At 41.7% G+C, this 22058-nt stretch overlaps 2 protein-coding genes across 5 annotated transcripts in view; one reads left to right on the plus strand and one right to left on the minus strand.

Annotated features, from left to right (window-relative positions):
* Nucleotides 1–11939, minus strand: part of DSTN (destrin, actin depolymerizing factor) — a 37874-nt gene extending 25935 nt beyond the window's left edge. Inside the window, exon 1 of the mRNA XM_059896587.1 lies at nt 11615–11939. Coding sequence (XP_059752570.1) covers nt 11615–11617 — 3 coding nt within the window. The 5' untranslated portion in view covers nt 11618–11939. The remainder of the gene's footprint in view (nt 1–11614) is intronic.
* A 38-nt stretch (nt 11940–11977) lies between these two features.
* BFSP1 (beaded filament structural protein 1) overlaps nt 11978–22058 on the plus strand; it is a 66770-nt gene continuing 56689 nt past the window's right edge. For 3 of the 4 annotated variants that reach the window (XM_059896581.1, XM_059896585.1, XM_059896584.1), the window contains exon 1: nt 11978–12060. The gene's annotated coding sequence lies outside the window, so the exon portion shown is untranslated. The remainder of the gene's footprint in view (nt 12061–22058) is intronic. The other variant, XM_059896583.1, reaches the window with a different exon arrangement.

Raw genomic sequence — 22058 nt, forward strand, 5'->3', positions numbered from 1 at the left:
CAATAGCCTGGTCATGGAAGCAACCTATATGTCCAAGGACAGATGAATGGATAAAGAAAATGTGGTACATATACACAATGGAATATTACTCAGCCATAAAAGGGAACGAAATTGGGTCATTTGTAGAGACGTGGATGGATCTGGAGACTGTCATACAGAGTGAAGTAAGTCAGAAAGAGAAAAACAAATATCGTATATTAACACATATATGTGGAACCTAGAAAAATGGTACAGATGAACCGTTTTGTAGGACAGAAAATGAGACACAGATGTAGAGAACAAACGTATGGACACCAAGGGGGGAAAGCGGCGGGAGGTGGAGGTGGGGGTGTGATGAATTGGGCGATTGGGATTGACATGTATACACTGATGTGTATAAAATGGATGACTAATAAGAACCTGCTGTATAAAAAAAGAATAAAATTCAAAAGTTAAAAAAAAAAAACAGATCAGTGGTTGCTGGGGATTGGAGGAGGTATTAATATGGGCACTTTTTTGGAGTGAAGGAACTATTCTATATTTTGATTGTGGTGGTAGTTACACAACTGTATATGGCCAAAATCTGCAGAACTTACACTAAAAATGGTGAATTTTACTTTATGTAAATTGTCCTAAATGGAAAAAGTATACATTACTTTTAGTTTTTACTTCAAGAGCAACAATGTAAAAAATACTCTAGTCCCTTCTGAGAAAGATAATACTGAACACACCATAAGCTAATGGTAAACGATGTTGTCTTAGCTTAACAACTTGGCTTCTCTGGAGGATGAGCTAGCATGTCAGTGAACCGAAGACAGGAAACAGATTTGATGCTGTTGGTTAACTGATCTACCTTTGTTCCGTGGTCACACTCAGCTTCTAAGCCCTACCAATTCCTCCTTAAATGTGTATTTCAAATCTATTCCTTCTCATCTACTCTTCAAATCTTCTATCACGCCCAAGATTAAAAACCTTCACCAATTCCCAAGCACCCACAAAAGTCCAAATTCATTAACACAGCACAAGAGGCCCTTTATTATCTGAACCAACCTACCCTTCCAGATTTATCTTCCACCACAGGCAACGATATTACTCACTGTTACCTTTCAGGAAGCAATTTGGCCATTTATACCAAGAGCCTTAAAACAATGTAAACTCTTTGACCCTTTAACCTAGTATTCCTACTTCAAGGAATTTATTCTGGGGAAATAATCTGCATAATACTAAAAATGAGACAGTTCAAATAAAAACAGGAGAATTACTAAGAAAATCATAATATATCCACAGGATAGCTTGTGATATAGCTGTTAAAATTATGTTTACGGTAAGCTTTTAATGACATGGGGGAAATATTTATGATTTGGTTTAAGTGAAAAAATAAGCTGGATATAAAGTTTTATGTACAGTAAAATACATAAAGGAAAAAGAAATTTCATCTCTAACAGTGGGAATATAAGTGACTTTTATCTACTCCCTAGTTTCCTCTATTTTCCAAGTTTTCTATGATGAGCAAATTTTAAAAATCAGAAATATATACACACAAATACAAAACTTTTGACTCAGTAATTGCATACCTAGGACTCTATTTTGAACAAACAATGCCAATGAAGGCAAAGATTTATGCTCAAGGATGACAGAGCACTACTTACAATACAGATTTAAATCTAACAGGAAGATGATTTAATACCATCACTGTATATGCATAATACCATTACACAGTTTAAATAGTTTTTACAGATATATTTAACATACCATAAAATTGACCCATTTAAAGTGTAAATTCAGTGGGCTTTAGTATATTCAGAGTTGTGCATCCATCACAGTCTAGTTTTAGAACATTCTGAACACCTCAAAAAGAAACCCAGTACTCATGAACAATCACTCCTCTTTCCCATTCTTACCCACCCCAAACCTAGCCAACCACAAATTTACTTCCTGTCTCTATGTATCTGCCAATCCTGGATATTCTATATAAATGGAATCATACGACATGCAGTCTTTTTCTGACTGGCTTCTTTCACTTTACATGTGTTAAGGTTCATCCATGTCATAGCATGTATCAGCACATCATTTATTTTACTGCCAAATAATACTCCATTGTATAGATATACTACATTTTATCTATCCAATCATCAGTTGATGGACATCTGGGTTGTTTCCACTTTGAGGCTATTATGAATAACACTATGAACATTCATGTACAAGTTTTTATGTGGACATGTGTTTTCATTTCACTTGGGTATATAACTAGGAGTGAAACTGCTGGGTTATATGGTAACGCCTAAGTTTAACTTCTTAAGGAAATGTCAAACCATTTTCCAAAATGGCTGCACCATTTTACATTCCCACCAGCAACATATGTGGGAGGGTTCCAACTTCCCCATGCCCTTGCCAACATTTGTTAGGTTTTTTTTTACAGCCACCCTAGTGGGTATGAAATAGGATCTCACTATGTTTTGATCTGCATTTCCTAGTGGCTAATGATTTTGAGCATATTTTCATGAGCTTACTGACCATCTGTGTATCTTTCTTTAGAAAAATGTCTATTCAAAGCCTTTGCCCATATAATTCAGTTGTCTTTTTATTGTTGAGTTGTAAGAGTCCTTCATATATTCTGCAAGTTCCTTGTCAGACATATGATTTGCAAATATTTTCTCCCATTCTCTGGGTTGTCTTTTCCATTTTCTCAATGGTGTTCTTTGATGCAAAAAAGTTTTCAATTCTAATAAAGTCCAATTTATCTATTTTTCTCTTGGCACCTGTGCTTTTGGTGTCACTGCCTAAAAATACCAAGAAAATTGTCAAAAAAACACTGCCTAATCCAAGTTCACAAAGATTTATGCCTATGTTTTCTTCTAGGAGTTTTATAGCTTCAGCTCTTATATTTAGGTCTATGACCCATTTTGAGTTAAATTTTGTATATAGTGTGAAGCAGGGATCCAAATTCATTCATGTGGACATCAGTTGTCCCAGCATCATTTGTTGAAGACGCTATTCGTTTCCCCATTAAATTCGCTTGACACCCTTGTCACATTGAGATGTGAGAAATAAAGGACATAAAACTGTTACAGATGAACTCAACTGTTGGAGAAAAATCTACATTGACATTCTCCAGATATTCATTATCTCTCTTATTTCCATTATAGTACTTATTACAATCTCCAATTATCTTATTCATTTATTTACTGACTTCTTACCTGTCTCCCCCATGAGAATGTATATTCCATAGGAAAAGGGACTTTGTCTTGTATACTGTTGAATCTCTAGAACCTACAACAGTACTTGATTCTCAGAAGATACCTAACACTTCTTTATTGAAAGAATGAGCATATGTTTTAAATGGCCTGAAAGAAAGTGCACCAAATGCACTTTGGATAGGACTGTCATTACAACTCAATTTTCCTTAATGTTCTATAATGAGCATACATTATTATTACAATCAGATGTGAAGATATTTTAAAGATCTGTAATACTTCTGGATCAATTTGTTGTTCCTCAAAGTTCCAAGAACCTCAATTTTTGCCAAACTATTTTAGCTTCTTTTATATAGGACCCCAGCACAGTGACACCACCAACTACCTAGTGGCTCAGGTCTAAATCTTCGGAATTATCCTTGATGTCTTTCTTTCCCCTATGCCACACACCCAAATGATCAGTAAGTCCTGTCAGCTCTTCCCCCAAATATACAATATCCAATCACTTCTCACTATCCCAGTACTAACAATCCTAATCCAAGCTACCACTGACTGACTGAATAATAGCAACAGTCAATCCGTTTTGTCCCCATTTGTACATCTAAATCCTATCTCATTCCACAACTTAACACCCTAACACCTCCCTACCACCAAACACCCGACAGCTTCCTGGTGCAATCACCTTGGCTTACCCAGTTCTAGCTCCTGCCTACAATCCATTTCCTACTTTTCTCCCTGCTTTTCACCGAATTCCAACTACACAAACCTTTTGTGTCCCTGGCATGTCAAGCTCATTCTCTTCTCAAGGCCTTTCTACTTACAGAGTTCCTTCTACCTGAAATGCTCTTAACATGGCTAGCTAGCTCCTTCTTGCCATGCAAGTCTTAAGCTCAAATGTCACCCCAAGAGGACTTCCCTAAGAATCTACCCCAAGGTAGGCAACTTTTCTAGTACTCCCTATTGATCACCCTGTTTTTTTCACACTAGTTGCCATTACCTGACATGATCTTGTCATTTTTTGGTTGTCTCTCCCACCCGCCCACCCCCATTAGAATATAACTTCTACAAGGAATGGACTTTGTTTTTCCGTACTGTATGCCAAGTACCTGGGTCAGTTCTTGGCATATAATAACTTCTCAAATATTTATTGAATAGATGATTGTTATTCTAAACCTTGAGGGCAATGAAGAACTGTGTTTCATTCTCCATTAATTACTTCAGGAAATATATAACTATGAGTGGAAGACAAGATATTTTTACATCAAGGATCAAAATCACCTGAAAAGTCAAATTAAAAAGTTGATCATAAAAAAATGATCATATATAATGACTCCAAGTAAAATAACATTAAAGAAATAATAAACAATAGAAACATGTTTTTATGCACTCCTTCACCGTTTTCATTTTATCTACAATTAATGAAGTATATACTGGTGTACTCAGAATATAAAGAAAAGAGTCTGTTAAACTTGGATCTAAGGTTGTTTAATATTATTATTTTAGCCAGTGCTGATGAGCACTTTACTATGTGCCAGGCACTGCTTTACTTACATGCATCGACAAAATGTTGTGATGGTAAGTACTATTATCATTCCCACTTGGAGGAATGATGAAATTGAGGCACAGAACAGTCAGTAATATGTCTAAGGTCATACAGTCAGTAAGTGGCAGAGCCAAGATTCAAAAACCCTAGGCAGCCAGACTCTGAGCTCAAGCTCTTAACCACTTCTCAGTACAGTTTAACAGTAATGATAACAATACCTACCTCACTGGGTTGCTATAAGGATTGAGTGAGATAAGTTAACACAATGCCCGACACACAGTAAATACTTATAAGTTATCTAAGATAGCATTACTTCTTGTTCTTTCATTTGTTACGCTTTCAAGTGCTTTTCTATGGTTCAGGATGCCTCAATGAGCATCAAATACCATTCAGTTTCATTTTTAAGAAAGAAAGGGAAGTGGCATTACTGAGCAGTTTTTGCGTGTCAGAATTAGTTGAAAGGTGCTACTCTAATAATACTTGCCTTATCTATCTCAAAGGATTTTCACTGTTAAGACTCGAACTAAACTATAATGCAATATACAAAAGGGAGGTACTATTCAATTAGTTCAGTACTTAAAACTCAATTCCCATTGTATTAAAAAAAAAGGTATGTGGGAATAGAAAGTATAAAAATTAAGTAATCCATCTCCCTGGGACCCGGCCACATCATAATGAAGAATGCCCTCTCATTCACTCATTCGTGTTCATTCGGTAACATCTGTTGTGGGCCTACTAGGAGAGGTATTGTGCTATTGAAATATACAAATCCTAGCCAATGGAGCTCAACAGTCTAGTCCCACGAAACATCTTAATAAGTTCCATAAAAGGGATTCATAGGCTATCTCAGCACTGTTAGTCATATGCAGACATGCAGAGAATTAACAGAAGTGTTGGTACCCACGCTAACTTCCCCTTACAAATTAAACAGGCCAATCCACAAAGTCTGAGGCTGGTCCATTAAGGTGGCCACTAACCACATGTGGTTTACAGAGTCCATTAAACATGGCCAGTGCTGCCGAGGAACTGCATTTTTAATTTTATTTCACTTTAATTAACTTAAATTTTAAAACTGATTATCAATTCCATTACTGGAAAACTAAGTATGCTTGGAGCAACTTAAGTATATGACTCTGCTTTTTCAACTGTAAATTTTATATCTAAATATATACCAAATATTTCCAATGAAAATTGAGCATCTGAATTGAGCTGTGCTGAGTATAAAATATACACTGGATTTCAAACAATTTGTATGACAAAAGAATGTAAAATGTCTCATTTTTTAATTGATTAAATGTTGATACAATATTTCAGATATATTGGGTTAAACAAATTTCATCTTTTCTTTTTACCTTTTTAATGGGGCTACTAGAAAATTTAAAAATACATATGTAACCCACATTTTATTTCTATTCGACAACACGGGTCTAAAGATGACTTAACAACGTTTTTAAAACAAGGCTTCAATGATTTGAGAATTCCTCAGAGCTTCAGAGCTTCCATAACTGACTTAAAAGATAGCTCCAGCACAAGCTGGACAAGTTCTACCTGTATCTGCCCATGCTTTAGTTTTAGCTCTATTACTTAAAATAAAAAAATTTAAAAAAAAACCTACCACCAACAAAAATGTGCTTTGTGAAAGAATTTAAAAATTTACAAGTTGGCAATCTTCTGAAAACAAGCCAAGATAGGAATATGGGTAGAAAATTCATCCTTCTTTTCTGTGATAAGGCAAAGAGGAGGAACAACCTATAAAGTAACGCAAAAATGTTGAAAGTAGTAAGCAGTCTTCCTCTAATGTGATCCAAAAGCACAAACACACAGATAAATCAGTTTTAAATGTAGGTTTCCTGCTACAGTACACACTGAAGTTTCTACCTTTCAAGTGCTCGTCCTAAGCCTTGTTGCAACAGAATAAGAGTTCTTTGACGGTCCCTTGTCATGTCAAAAAAAATAAAGCCAAAATCTCCACCATTTCACACTACAGATTAAAACATGAATTTTAAGAATTCTGACTGCATTTTTCCTGAGATCAGCTACTTTTAAAAGATCTACCAAAAATTGATTCTTTAACACAGCAAACAAATCATGAAATAGGGTAAACAGCACATAAGCGTTACAATGTCAGCTACTAGAAGACAATCTTACAAGAGTTAAGGATCACTCAAGACTATGTACTCAACTCTATGGGGGCCCTTGTACAGAAGATTCCTTGTACATGAATTCCAAGATTCCATGAATTAAGTAACAAGTCTGTCAAAGCATTACTGAGATGAACCAATCTGATGTTTATTTTTCTCTGCTTCTCCCAATGTAAAATTTCAAGCAAAACGAACAGGAGACAGCTTTTAGAAGCAGGACAACTCCAAGTGAAAACTAGTTTCTAACATCAAGGCAAGGAGGCAGGGACAGAAGAAAAACTGATTAAAATATTTCTGAGTGTTACGTATAAATCTTTGAGTATGTCTTTCATGGAAAACCTAGAGAGGAATATTAGGCTATGTGGAAAGGTAGCTCAAGATGCTTAAATAACAAGCATCATGTTTATGGTTTATTATGTTCTGTGGTTTAGGTATGCAAATAGCAAAGAGTACGACAGAGACCAGGCCTAGTTATGCAGACTAGAGCATTACTCTGTAGATAAAAAAAAAAAAGTCCATGTTAAAACAACAGTTTTTAGAGAGTTTCAATTTTTTTTTTCAAATTTCAAATGTGGTGTTCGGCTCAAAGTATCTTAATTATTACTGAAAGAAAATATAAGTTACATTAACATAAATAAAAACACAAATGTTTAGCGTCTTCCTGTATACAATAAACACCATTTTGATTTAAAACAATTCTATTTATGAAAAACGATTATGGTTATTTGTTTTATTTTTTTAATAGACTTTATTTTTTAGGGACATTTTAGGTTCACAGCAAAATTGAGCAGAAAGTACAGTTTTCCCGTATATCCCATGTGTGTTTGTTTTTAACATTTTGGCTAGAGGTACCGCCTAGGAAAAAGAAAGAAAAGGATAAGTATAGAACAGAGGATGTTAATCTCCACGGCCTGCGGCAAAGACGGAACTCTATTCTGGATCACTGTGCATTCTACCACACCAGGGCCTCACAAGGGCAGGTGGCTAGAATTAAGAGTACTGAACTTCTGTTACTTAGCAGCTTGAGAGGCACGCAAAGAAAAGCAGGTGCCGGAGGCAAGGTATATTGGTCTTCATTATGCATGTCTGGCTTTGACAAGCACATTCTCGCTGATTTTCTTTTAAGGTTAGATTTACTTTATGGCTCCACAAATGAGTTTACATGAAGAGGTAGGAGTATTTACACAATGTCAAATTCACTGAAAGCGCATGCATGTAAAAACATAAGCTGCAACAAGAATGAAAAGATACTCAACTACTGCTAATCAGAGAAATGCAAATTAAAAGAATGAGAAACCATTTCACACCTATCAGATTGGTTTTCAAAGTCTCATAATGCCAAGTAGTGAAAATAGAGAAACAGGCTCGTGAAAGTAGCTGATGGGAGGCAAACTAGAACTAAACCTCACCAAGTTCTTTTTTTCAAAGTTGCAAAAGGATACATGAAGCATGATAACATTTATATAAAAATTTAAAATACATCAAGGCAACATATATTATTACAGATGCATACATGTTCAACTGAAAGTATGGAAACATCAATGAAATGTGTTAGTTTCAGGTGACTATGTTGAACTTTACCTGAGTCCTGAGCTCCTGAAAAGCAGTGAAGATTAAGAAATTCACTCCCATCATTTTGTGTTCAGGGCAACAAAAGGATCCTGCCCTTGCTTACTTCCAGATTAAGACCTGTCCCCAGGCTTCCTCAAGACTCCTCAGTTTACCAGCCCCAGGTCTCTGTCCTTTTTTTTTTTTTTTTTTTTTTTTGTTTTTGAGATGTCCCTCATTTTAATTAATGTTCTCTCAAATGCAATAACCTGCAAAAATCATCTCCTTAATTGGCCAGTACCTTACGTCTTTGACACAGAAGTGGTTACCTCTGGGGGGAGAAGGGAATGGGATGAGGAAAAAGATGCGTATTCACCTGTAATGGTAACATAAAAACCTGAAATGTGGCAAAAAGTTAACCTTTTCTTTTTTTGTACAAAGGAACTTATTATTCTGTGTACCTTCCTGCTTAAAATGTTTCCAAGTTAATTTTTAAATTATTTTAAAACCTGATGTGGAGTCAGAAAAGGCCACAAGTCAATTAAACCTTTACAGGCTGTTTTCTAATATGTTAAATAGGCACAGGAACACATGCCCAACCTCTTCCACTAGATTGCTGTAAGTAAAAGTGTTTTTGCTAATCATCAAGCAGAAGAATACACGTGTAATTCAGTCTGAGCCAACAGCTCAGAGCCGAGTTCTGATTAGGGTAAGGTTAAGAGTTAGATTATCATGCAGACCTTTACTGTTTCAGGGACAAGACTGCACTCTGACTTCCCAGAGAGCCACTGGTTACAAGAGGAGCTAGGCCAGTCTCCTGTGATGTCTCAATCCATACCCAACAGGAAGAACTACTCAGCAGATAACCCTAGGAATTTGATGGTAGGCTGGTAAATAATCTTTGTATGAGGAAGCTGGCGCACCCAGTACACACGCACACCAAAGTTTTGTTTGGAGTGTGTAGATGTGGTTCCTGTGGAGGGTAGGCTTTTTTTTTTTTTTTTTTGGCACTGTAAAGTGAGACTTTAAAAACATGAAATCTCATCTTAAAGTGCTCAGGGTGATCTTCTGAGTTGGTTTCAAATTGCTTTATTCCCAAGTGCTTCGAGAAGACTTGGTGAGTACCAGGAGGTGATTTTGCTAATGTAGAACAAATCCATCAACAGTTAAAATTTAATCTGAAAAAAAAAAAATCTTAGAAACTTGGAACCAAGTATCTAACCAACAGATCTAAACAGTTTCAAATACAGAGATAAAGTGCTAAAATCAGGGAATAAACTTACATCTTCACAATATTCTCTAATAGCTGGAATGAAGGGAGAAGCTCTGTGCTCATAAGGCTAAATACAAGAGTAAGCTTTAAAAATGGTCATCTACACAAATGAACTGATCTACGAAACAGACATACTCACAGACAAAGAGAACAGACTTGTGGTTGCCAAGGGGGAGGGGGTTGGGGGAGGGATAGACTGAGGTTGGGGTTAGCAGATGTAAACTTTTATATATAGATCCTACTGTATAGCACAGAGAACTATATTCAACATCCTATGATAAACCATAATGGAAAACAATATTTAAAAAAGAATGCATATATATGTATAACTGAAGCACTCTGCTGCATAGCAGAAATGAACACAACATTGTAAGTCAACTGTGTCAATTAAAAAAATAAAATAAAAATGGTCACCTGTATTCTAAACTCTCTTTCTTTGCAAGCATCCTAACAAGAGTAGTTCATAAGTTCTTCCGACCTCCCTAAGTCTGAAACGTACTCGGAATCACCCATCTTGATTAATTTTTATTTCTCCTCCTCCTTCCGAACCATAAATATTTAAAACAGACTCTTCATTTTATTTGAATGTATAGAAATAAGAAAGTTAAGCTTTCAAATTTAAGCATTTAGCTAAAGTAAACAGGTTTGGTCCTATTTCCAAACAGAAAATAAAGTTATGTCAAATCAGAAGGCACTAAAGCCGGCTCCAGCCTGATTCAAAGCACTTTCGTCAGAGTGGATGGTCTTAAATTTATGAAAACTCAAAGCCCTTAGATTAAGTCTTTTAGCATAAAGTAGTATACAAAGTAGTATAATCTTAAAGAAGTTAGAAAGTTGTAAGATGCTGATCTTCTTTGTAGCTTACAAAGTCAACCCAAAGAAGAACCAAAAACTGAACAACATCAAATTCGTACTACATATCCTCAGTCATCCAGAAACTACTGTTTAATCTCTAATTTTCTTCCACCACTGAGCCAGTCTGCATAGCCCTGAAAGGTGCAATACCGTAAGAAAACCCAAATTGTCATTCAGTGAAAACACTGTGTAGGAAGATAAACTGGTACCAACTGCTTCCAGGCAGACAGATGCAATAACAGTGTAATATTTCCAGCAAAGTCTGGTAAGCCTTTGCCTGCAAATCATTGACCAAAAATGGTAACAGTATGCGCAGACTACAGAAAATGACAAAATGTTCTACTTGTTTGTCCACTTAAGAGCACGGTTCTACAGCAAACGAGAGTGACAATTTAGAGGGGAAAATACGTGAATTAAGCAGAGTCCAACAACTAGAATATGCGGAACATCTGTTTACTTTTTAGCGACTCGGATAGCTTAATGGACTTCAAAAAGCTTTTTCATTTGCTTTTATTAGCATCCCACCATCATGCCCACCACCTGCACGCTAAATGCTGGCAGAGCCAACCTGTTTGCAGGTAAAAGAAAATCTGTGACCGTACATGGAGGCCGGACAGGCCACCGCCCGGTCGGACGCGCAGGACGAGGAGCTGCGGGACGCGGACCACCGGGGGCGGCAGCAAAGGACCGCAGGCCCGGTTCGGAATCGCGGGGGTCACGCTCGGTGGTCATCCCGCCCCCCAGGTGTCTCAATGAAAGCCTCGTTCCCTCCCCGAGACGCACAGACCTCAGGGGCCGAAACCGCCCGAGTCGCCGACCGCCCGCGCCCGGCCTCTGAGAAACGTGCGCCAAAGAGGCCCCCACCCGGGAGCGCCGGCGGACCCCGGGCGGCGTCGCCGGCGCGGGGGGTCGACCCCGGCTGGGCTACCGAGGCCAGGCGGAGGCCTCGCAGCGGCGGCGAGAATGCAGCGGCCGGGGAGCCGCCCCGGCGCGGGGCCCAGCGGGTCCGCGGCGGCCAAAGCCCGGGTACCCCCGCGCCGCCGCCGCCCCGACACCGCGGCGCCCCGGGCCCCCAGCTCACCATCTTCGCTGCGGCGGTCGCAGAGCGCGGAGAGGGAGCCGGCGAGCACCAAGTCTGCGGAGCGTCCTCCTCACAGCAGCCCCGCTAGCCTCCCAAGGACTGGCGGGCGCCTCGGGCCCCGACGCGGCGGCGCACGTCACGCGCTGCCCACCGTTGCTACGCAACCGGCCGACCTGGCAACGCCCCGCCCCGGCGGCCCCCCAACCCCGACTCCACGGGGGCGGAGTCTTCCTCGCCTTCCGGAGAAGGGGCACCGGGTACCCCTCACCAGCTCTGGCCTGTCGGTGGGGGGCGAGGTGCTCCCCCAACAGCTCCGGACGAGGTGGGCGGAGCTTCAGCTGGCACCTGCGGGCGAGGGGCGGTGGCCCATTCACCGGGGCGGGGCCACGTGGCGCCCCGCCCACTGCGCTGCCGTTGCCCTTACATGGAAGTATCCACCTGGCCAGGTGTGCACCGCCGCGAGGGGCGGGGCCTGGGAGGGGAGGGGTGAGAGGGGCGGGGCCCGCGGCAGAGGAGACGGGAGGGAGGAGGGAGGATGGCAGGGAGGAGGGAGGATGGCAGGGAGGGAGGGAGGGACAAAGGAAGGACCAGCGGGAGCCCGGGCGCAGGCGGTCGCGGGGGCCGCGCGTCCCGCATTTTTTACCTACTTTGGTGCGATTCCCGCCATCCTCGCCTGATTGGCCCAGCCCGGCACGTCGGGCCCTCGGGCGAGAGGAAAAATCTGCACATTTTTCCTCTTTGCCGAGGCGACTGTGGCGATTCAGAGCGCTCTGAGTCATCGCTAATTTCAGGTCTTGGAAAAAACAAGGAGTGATTTATTTGTCTTTGGGAACAGCCCGGGAAAGCAGCACTGCAGTCCGCAGCAGTGTGGCCGGGAAACGGCAGAGATGCCTCAGGATGGTGGCGCCAGCCCCGCTGCTCCGTTTTGGGGGTTTTTAATTTGGGATTGCGTTTTTTTTAATGGGCGGTTGCATCAGAAACACAATTTTCAGAGGGCCAGAAAGAATCCCAGCGCTTTTTCTGAGGGTGTTTTTCTGGGGAATAAAGGCAACAAAGAATTTACAACCGTGATGATTAAGTTTTACTTAGTTTAGGCTACCTAGAACTTAACAGGCCTCTACCAGAACTATTTTAATTCTCCAAATGTGAGGCTTTTGGACAAGATGGTAAATATGTTTTTTGCTTTTCCTGGGCACTATATAAAATCTAGGTTATATCTGGCTTTTATTCTGGCCCCTAGACATAGAGACTCATTTCTCATTACTCTCCTGTTTTGTGTTTGCTTTCTCTTTAAGAAAGAAAGTTGTGGCAATTCTAAGCCTTAGCACCTACTACAAGATTTTTGGTAGGCTAGAGCAGTGGTTTGCAATGTGAAAGAGAACTTATTCCAAGTCAGATTTGTGTGCCCCATCCCCAGAGTTTCTGACAATGTATCTCAGGTGAGACCCAAGCATTTGCATTTCTAACAATTCCCGGATGATGCTGATGTGGCTGGTGGGTATCGGCACTTTGAGAAGAAAGAACCCACCTGTATCCAGCTGCAGCTGAAGCCCTGTGTTTCCCTGTCGGCCGGGACTCAGTGCCACCCTCCATCTCTGAGTCCTCAAAGACTTCTTTTCTGTTCAAAACTGAATCGTGCTCATGTAAGGACGCAAGTCGGGCCTGCTCCAGCCTCTCTTATGCGTTTCGTCCTCCTCCCTGCAACCAGAGTTATGGCCAAATAGAGGAATCTGATCCTGTCACTTTACTGCTTAAAATTTTCTGTGGCTTCCTCCAGAAATCTCAGCAGTTCAGTCTGGCCCTTCTGCCTCTGGCCTCAGCCTGCCTTTTTTGTCCTGTCTCCCACACTTTCCAAAGTTCCCAATTTCCTTCCAGACTAAACTTCTCATTCCAGAATCCTTCTTGCTCTAACTGCCAACATCACGGGCCTGTTGGTCTCTCATCCTGGAATGTTCCCAAGAGTCTGGAGACTTCTGACCACTTCCCAAGGGATCAAGAGTGGGTCCTTCTATAGTCCCACAGTTCATCACTTCTCAAACCTTGATAAGCATCCAGACCACCTGAGGATCTTGTCAAAATGCAAATTCAAGGGTTTAGAAGTGGGTCTCAGTTGCCCCAGGAAATTCAGATGCTGCGGGTCCTCAGACCACACTTCCATAGTGAGGTCTTAACGTTTTTCCCTACTGTTAGTATAGCTGTAATTTATATATGCATTTGCTGCCACCATCACTATATTGAGAGATCTTTGAGGTCAAGGGGTGTTTAGGATGCATTTTTTAAAAATTTATTTATTTTTGGCTGTGATGGGTCTTCGTTGCTGCGCACAGACTTTCTCTAGTTGCGGCGAGCGGGGGCTACTCTTAGTTGCAGTGCGCGGGTTTCTTATTGCGGTGGCTTCTCTTGTTGCAGAACACTGGCTCTAGGCGCGTGGACTTCAGTAGTTGTGGCACACGGGCTCAGTAGTTGTGGCTCACGGGCTCTAGAGCGCAGGCTCAGTAGTTGTGGCGCACGGGCTTAGTTGCTCTGGGACACGTGAGATCTTCCCGGACCAGGGATCGAACCTGTGTCCCCTACATTGGCAGGAGGATTCTTAACCACTGTGCCACCAGGGAAGTCCCTAGGATGCATCTTATATGGACTGGCATAGCCCCTGATGTATAGTAGGTGTTTAATACATGTTTGTTTCAGTCAGTGAAGTATCTGAAGATGTTTTACAGTCCATCAGGCAAACTTCTATATCAGCTCATTTTAACCTAAAATGAGCCCCCATTTTTCTTAAGACTCCATTGAACTTTAACCTCTTCCTTTACACATTAGTTTCCTAGATATTTTCATTCCTTCTCATCCCACAGAGGGAAAGAGTTTTAGCATAAGGTATCCCCTTGAATATGAGACTGAGTGTGTTCCATTTCTAATTTAGAAAACATTTTGCATGTGTAACCATCTGTGAACATATAGGTGCTTTCATTTAAAACCATAAATATGAGTGGCAGGGGAGAATATACATTAATGAGGCACTTGAAGAGAGATGTGTTAACCAATGATCAGGAAAAGCCTGCGAGGGGACATAACCCTGCCAGTATATATTGCAGAAAAACTATTTTTATCTTCTTTCCTGCCTCTTCACAAATTCACCTATTCTCTCTCCCCTACCCTTATTTATGTCTGTGGTCTTTTCTAAAAATAATTTTAATTATGTAAGTAAGATATGAGTGTGTTCTCATTATGAAAGATTCCAAGATACAATAAGAAAAGCCCCCAGAGCACTTTTGCTCTCCATCCCCACAGCGTCACCTCCCTCCCCAGAGGTAACCACTGCTATCAATTTGATGAATGGCCTTATGGAGAAATAAGCCACATGCAGGTGTTTTGTGTTGTGGTTTGCTTTTGTCGGTGCTTTGTGTCATGGTTTTGTGCGGGGTGTGTGGTGTCCCGTAACTTGCTTTCTGATTTTCCTGATTTCCTGCCTACTGGATCCGTCCATGTCTGATAGAACAGTGTTGGAAGTCTCCAACTGTGATAATGGATTCACCCATTCCTCCTCGCAGTTCTGTCAGGACTTGCCTCACTTAGGTTGACACTGTTGTTGGGAACATACACATAAAGAATTATGTCTTAGAGGAGAACTGACCCCTTAACTTTATATAACCCCCTTGTTTATTCCCAAGAACTTTCCTGATTCTGAAGTCGAGTCTGTCTGAAATTAATGTAGCTACTCCTGCTTTGTTTTGATTAGTGTTAACATGGTATATTTTTCTCCATTTACTTTTAATCTGTATGTGTCTTTATATTTAAAGTGAGCTTCTGGTAGACAACATAGAGTTGGGTCTTTTTTTTTTTTTTTTTTTTGATGCACTCTGAAAATCTCTGTGTTTTGATTGGTGCATTTAGACCATTGACATTCAAAATTATTATTGATATAGCTGGTTGAATATCTATAATATTCACTACTGTTTTCTATTTGTTGCCCTTGTTCTTTGTTCTTATGTTTGCTTTCCACTCTTTTTCTGTCATTTGTGGTTTTAACTGAGCATTTTAGATGATTTCATCTTCTATTCTTTCCTAGCATATCAGTTATACTTTTCTCACTTTTTTTAGTGGTTGCCCTGGAGTTTGCAGTATACATTTACAACTAATCCAAGTCTGCTTTCAAATAACACTTCACCACTTGACAGATAGTGTGAGTACCTTACAGTAACAAAATAATCCTAATACCCTCCTCCTCTTATATTATTCCTGTGATTCATTTCATTTATATCTAAGCATAGATAGGCATATATGACATATACAAAAGCATATATAATCGAATACATTGTTGCTGTTATTTCAAACAAACTGTTATCCATTAATCCGTCAATTAAGAATAAGAAAAGTAAAAGTTCTTTTTTTTCTTTTCGGCCATGCCCTGCGGCTTGTGGGATCTTAGTTCCCTGACCAGGGATTGAACCCGGGCCCTCAGCATTGAAAGCACCGAGTCCTAACCACTGGACCGCAAAGGAAGTCCCTCTCCTTCACTTTTGAAGGATAATTTTGCAGGGTACAGAATTCGAGGTTGGTGGGTTTTTTCTCTCAACACTTTGTGTTTCCCTTCACTCTCTTCTTGCTTGAATGGCTTTTGAGGAAACGTCAGTAATTCTTATCTTTGTTCCTCTATAGGTAAAATGTTTTCTTCCCCTGCTTTCAGGATTTTTTTTCTTTATCTTTGATGTTCTGTAATTTGAAATGATAGGTCTAGGTGTAGTTTTTTGGTATTCATATCCTGCTTGGTGTTCTCTTAGCTTTCTGGGTCTGTGGTTTGGTGTCTGACAATACTTTGGGGAAATTCTCAGTCACTATTGTTTCAAATATTTCTTCTGTTCCTTTCTCTTTTTCTTCTTCTGGTATTCCCATTACATGTATGTTACCCCTTTTGTAGCTGTCCCACAGTTCTTGGATTTTCTGTTCTGTATTTTTCAGTCTCAGTTCTCTTTGCTTTTTGATTTTGAGGATTTTACTGATATGTCCTCTAGCTCAGAGATTCTTTCCTCAGCTGTGTCCAGTCTACTAATAAGCCCATCAAAGGCATTCTTTATTTCTTTGTGGGTTTTATTTGTTTGTTTGTTTTTTGCCTTTTGGTATGCCTTGTCATTTTTTCTTGGTAGCTGGACACGATGTCCTAGGTAAAAGGAACTGTGGTGAATAGGCCTTTAGTAACATGGTGGTGCAGTGTGAGGGGAGGGGAAGTGTTCTATATTCCTGTGCTTTGGTCTCAGTCTTTTACTGAGCCTGTGCCTCTGTGGACGGCACAAGTGTTTCTCAGCCACTCCTGCCCCCACCCCCAAGTTGTCTAGAGTGGGCTGGAGGTGGGTATTTCCCTTACCCAGATGAGTTAGGCTCTGATCAAATCCTGACTGGTTAGGCTCCGGTGAACTAGTTTCCCCTGAGGGCAGGCTTTGTTAAGAAGAACAAAGTGCTCTGGAGGATTTCCCAGTGGCTCCTGTTGCCCTGCCCTGCTGGAAGCAGGAGGGGATTTTTCTCTGATATTTACTGTGGGAACATGGTAAGCTTCAGGAGGCAAAGCATAGGGTCCCCCTGTGACTGAGTCTCTCGGGAGTTTTTAACCCTCAGCCTTGTCCGCACTGAGCCTCCCCTAACTTGTCCATCACAGTTCAGGTTTTCCCACCTGGCACTGGTTCCCCGGTGGTTTCCCCTCGTAAGACTGCTGTGGTTAACCCCAGCTCCCTGGATTCTCCTGTCTGTCTCCACTTTGGGGGCGGTGGTTTGCCCTGTGTTCTCTTCTCTCTTATGGATCCAAGAAGAGTTGTCTGTCTAGCTTCTTACTTGTTGTTAGGACAGAGCTGCAGACTCCTTAAATGTGGAAGTAGAAATGTGACCTCTGCCTCTTCCCTTTTAAAGAAGCTTCTCAGAAGTTCCAGGCAAGGCTTCTCCTTTCATCTCACTGAGCAGAACTTGGTCATAAGGCTGCAAGGGGGGCTGGGAAGTGTGGTCTCTTCTCTGAGTAGCAACGTGCTCAGCGAAGAAACTGGGGTTCCTTTACCAAGGAAGAAGGGGAAATGGATATTGGGAGATAACTGGTGGTGATGGCCATAGGTCGATATTATTATTAGTCCCATTCTACAGATGAGGTTAGGGGGAGAGATGTTCCTTAGGAGCCCAGAGGAATAAGCCATCTGCTTATTATTATTATCACGCCACGTGACGTCACTCACAGTGATGCTGAACAAGAGAACTAGGGACCCCTTGTTGCTTCCTTAACACCATGGGGGGTGGGCGGTTATACAAAACGAGGCAAATGGAAGCCATAGGAAATACATTCTGGACATTCCTTTACTGTAGCTTAGTCCTGCTGGATCAGGCAGCCCCAGGGGCCTGGGCATCTATTTTAGGAAAGGGCTAAATATATTTAAGTACATTCATGGGAACAATGTAGTACCACATGGTAACACTATCGATTTCTCTATTAATCCTTAAAGTCATATACCACTATTTTATAATGTTAAAAATTGAACAACTGTGACGTGTTTTTCAGATAATAGTGCACTATTGATACTTGAGAAAAGGGAGTAGGTAGTCTCACAATAACCCCGACCAGTGGTTATTCATCCCTCTTGGGCCAAACGTTCCCTTCGAGAGTCTGATGAAAAGTAAAAAGCGGTGTATTTGTAGTTATATTATTTTCACTTATGTTAGTCTGAACATAGAAAATGGGCAACACTCAACTCAACTATCTTTGACTTACAAAAACAGGACTTTCTTGTGGTTCAATCTAATACACACTAACCAAGTAGGAGTCCTAGCAGCCTGGCCTTTTTAAAGGATGTTTGCGTCATCCCATCTATTTTTACCAACTGAATTTCTCATATGAAAAAGAGGAGGTAAATGGTAAAAAAAATGAAAGTCTGTGTTTGGAGGCGAAACATTGCGTTCACAGTGGGATGCCACTTTGCAAGATTTTTTCAGTTAGATTTGATAGCTGGGTCCCTACTGTGTGCCAGCTGTGGCTGTGTTCGCCACCAGGAACACGAAGATGAATAAGTCATGGGCCCTGCCACAAGGAGATCACGAGTGCAAACAGATCAATGCCAAGAACAACTCTGCCCAGGATCCCTTGGGAATTCTCAGACTCCTACTGGAGGGGCAGATCCTAGCAGGGAGATGTTACTGGAGCTTAATGGGTGAGATATCAGGAGAGGAAGTTCCCCACATGATTTCTCACTGAGGCTGGCGAACACAAGTACGGAAAGGTGGCGAGAGGGGCTCCCTCAGAGACTGATGGTTGGAAGGAAAGAGCACCAAATGTTTCTACCAAAAAACTAAACTCCGTGGACTAAGATACCTAGGTAGATGTAAATGTGAATTTTTGTTTGTTTGTTTGTTTTTGCTTTGAGAGGCTGCTCTGCTGTGCTTCCTACCTTTCCTCTTTTCCCTTCTTCTGGGGGTGGGAGGAGGGGTGTCAAATGATGGTCCAGCCAAAGATACCCAGCTCTGCCCAGTGAGGAACTCAAAGCAGGCTCAAAGACAGCTAGACCAGAAACAGCCAAGGGACAGAGGTTGTGATGTGAAATCCGGGGCCTTTTGCTATAACTGTTTTGCTTTTGCCTCTAAGACGCCAGTATTTCCATCATCAGTCTTCCAATGCGGTGTTTGATACCGCCATCACCAGTTCCAGCTTTGACTGGCCATGTAACCTCTTGTACAACATAACTCTCTGGGCCTCCTTGTCCTCACCTGCAAACTGAAGGTGTTGATGAATTTAACCCCTTTAGCTCAAAAATGCACTAAAGAGAAGATTTATTGAGTATCTAGCACAGTATTAGCAATTTGTAGAGTATCCTATTCTAGTAATACTAAGGCAGACCCTCGAATTTTGATATATAAACTCCAGGCCTTGGGCTCTTGACACAGGGCCTATTTTTACAGCAAAATCAATAAGTTGCTGTAATTGTCCAGGCGGTGGCCTGATGGGGTTCTGTCAGCCACCCACACCTGGGGGAAGGGAGCTGATGGGCACAAAGGGAGAAAATAGCATTCATGTCACATACTCTTCATGTCAGTGAGAGGCTAACATATCACGTCTTACAGTCATTTGTTTTTATTTTTTGGTCAGTAAATTCAGGCTCAGTCATTAAGAGGTGGTCCACTCGCAAGATTTTCCACGCTGGAGTTGGAAGGAATCACTTGATCACTATGATCATTTATTCCTCACTCCTGTGGGAAACCTTCCTTCCCGCCCCATGAGCCAGTGAGTCACTTCCTGGCTTCAGACCTCTCCGGCTTCCTTTGTTTCCCAGCCCTGGCCTGGCCCTCTGGAGAGGGGTCTGGGCTGGGGGGTAGGAAGGGGTCAGGCACCAGGCTGCACACCTTCAATGGCTTTCAAGTCTCAGAGAAGGACCCTTGATGCAAGAGAAAGTATGCATGTAGTCTGATAAATGCTGTGTTGGATTCCAGATTCAGCATTTTTTTCTTTTTATTTTAAACAACTCTAGGAAAGAAGTGCCATAGAAGGTAGAGCGGGGTTCAGGTTTATTTTATGACTCATGGAAATTTCTAAAATGATAAATATTGGCCTGGCAGGAGCCTGACATAAGAAACACTCAACTAAACCAGACTCTATGGTTACAAGAAACAAGAACAGTGTAGTCAACAAATAAACTGGGACTCCACTCCCAAGCTTTCAGAGAAAAAAGAGCAGAAAACACTTCCTGGATGTTGTGCGGTGGCCTTCCTGGCCAGCCGCGATCTCATTTGTTTTTTCTGAGTCCAGAAACTGAGATGGTTGCCGGATCTTCCTGGCTAGGAAGCCATTTCAAATGCCTTTGGTTTTATACTTTATTTAGTCCAGACTCTTTTTGGCTAATATAATGAAAATACTTCATGAGGGTACAGTTAGAAATATTTTCCCCTTAGGAAAAAAAACAAAATTTCCTTCCTGAGTAAAAATTCCTCCACCTCTCTGTATAGAAGAAACTAGGCATTCTGGAGAGAATATTGGGAATCCAGAATATCAGCTTGTTTCAGAGAAAACTTAGAAAGTCTGAGCCGTAAATAACGGTTGGGCTCCTCCTGAGTAGAGTTTTTATTTCTCATGAAACAAAGTCAGCATTACCTTAACTTCCATCCGCTGATTTTATTTTCTAAAAAAAACATATACGAATATTCATACCCAGTGGAAAGGCTGGTGTAACAACTTAGCAAAACCTAGTAATGAGTAGCTTAAATCTTCCTTGCAGCTGCTTTATCCTGTGCAACCATTGTAAGTTTATTAACAGAGCAGCTTTACTTACTAGTAGTGTTCTTTAAGATTGGCTTTCCCAACACACACACACACACACACACACACACACACACACACACACACACTTTACAGTCTGGAGTCATAGTAAATCCATGGTGAGGAGGACCAATAAATAAAGTGAAGCGGCGCAGCATGCCCCCCCCCACTCCCCCACCCCCCAAAAAGGAAATAAAGTGAGAAAGGCTCAGACCACAGTTCCATGCCTCAAATAAAATGGATTAAGTGACTGTGAAGCCTGTGAGGGGCCCAGGCCAGGCACCCGGGAAGAGGCATCAAGTCTAAAAAGATGTTTCTGTCAGTCTGCCAGGTCAGGCCGATGACCCGCCTACACCCAGTCTCAGGGGACGAAGGCATCCATCCTTTGGAAGAGGAGGCCATGTTGGGATAGGTGCAGACCCCCAGGGCTGAGACTCTGGAACACGTTGCAGGGGAGGTCGGAGGGCAGAGAAATGGCTAAAGTCTCTCCCCGTGCTCTTGTAAAGAAGCCACCGCCCAGCTGGCCTGGAACACAAGCACGGCCAAACACTGCGTCCGACTGCCCTTTGCCCCAGCTGCTGGGAAGCTTATCTCCAGCTTCCCGGAGAGAGAAACTGCGAGGTTAACCAGGGGCTGTGCCAGGAGCCCGGTATGGGTGCCAAGGACCCGGGACTTTGCCTTTGGAAGGCCTGGCCCTCTGTACTTTTCCTCCCTTTGCTTCTTCGCTCATCTTATATTATTAAGCATTGCAGCCTGCTGGGGGGCTCTCCCCACCCCCAGAGGCCGTGGCAGGAGTGTGTCTGCAGGTGGCCATGGTGATGCTGGCAGCACAGAGGCGGCAGTCACGGGGGCGGCCCCAGCAAGAACACCCCGCCGCCGGCCACGAGCCGTGACACAGGTGGGCCCTGGGTCATCTGCTGGTTGACTCAAAAAGCAGTAAAAATAGTTACAGAACAGAAATCGCCTTGTTGCATTTTTTTCCTGCTTATTAAAAAATGCAGGTTTTTTTTTAATCTGAAAATGTATAAGAAAGAAAATAAGTATTCCCCCCTCATTGCCCATTGCCTTTTCATCCAGTCATTTTAAAAGGTGATTTGAAAAATTTTTAATTACACAAATTACCTGGGAGTACTTTCTCTTGTTTAAAAACAACAAAACAGGGCTTCCCTGGTG

Source organism: Balaenoptera ricei, chromosome 15 (genome assembly GCF_028023285.1).
Source record: "Balaenoptera ricei isolate mBalRic1 chromosome 15, mBalRic1.hap2, whole genome shotgun sequence".
Classification (NCBI taxonomy): Eukaryota; Metazoa; Chordata; class Mammalia; order Artiodactyla; family Balaenopteridae; genus Balaenoptera; species Balaenoptera ricei.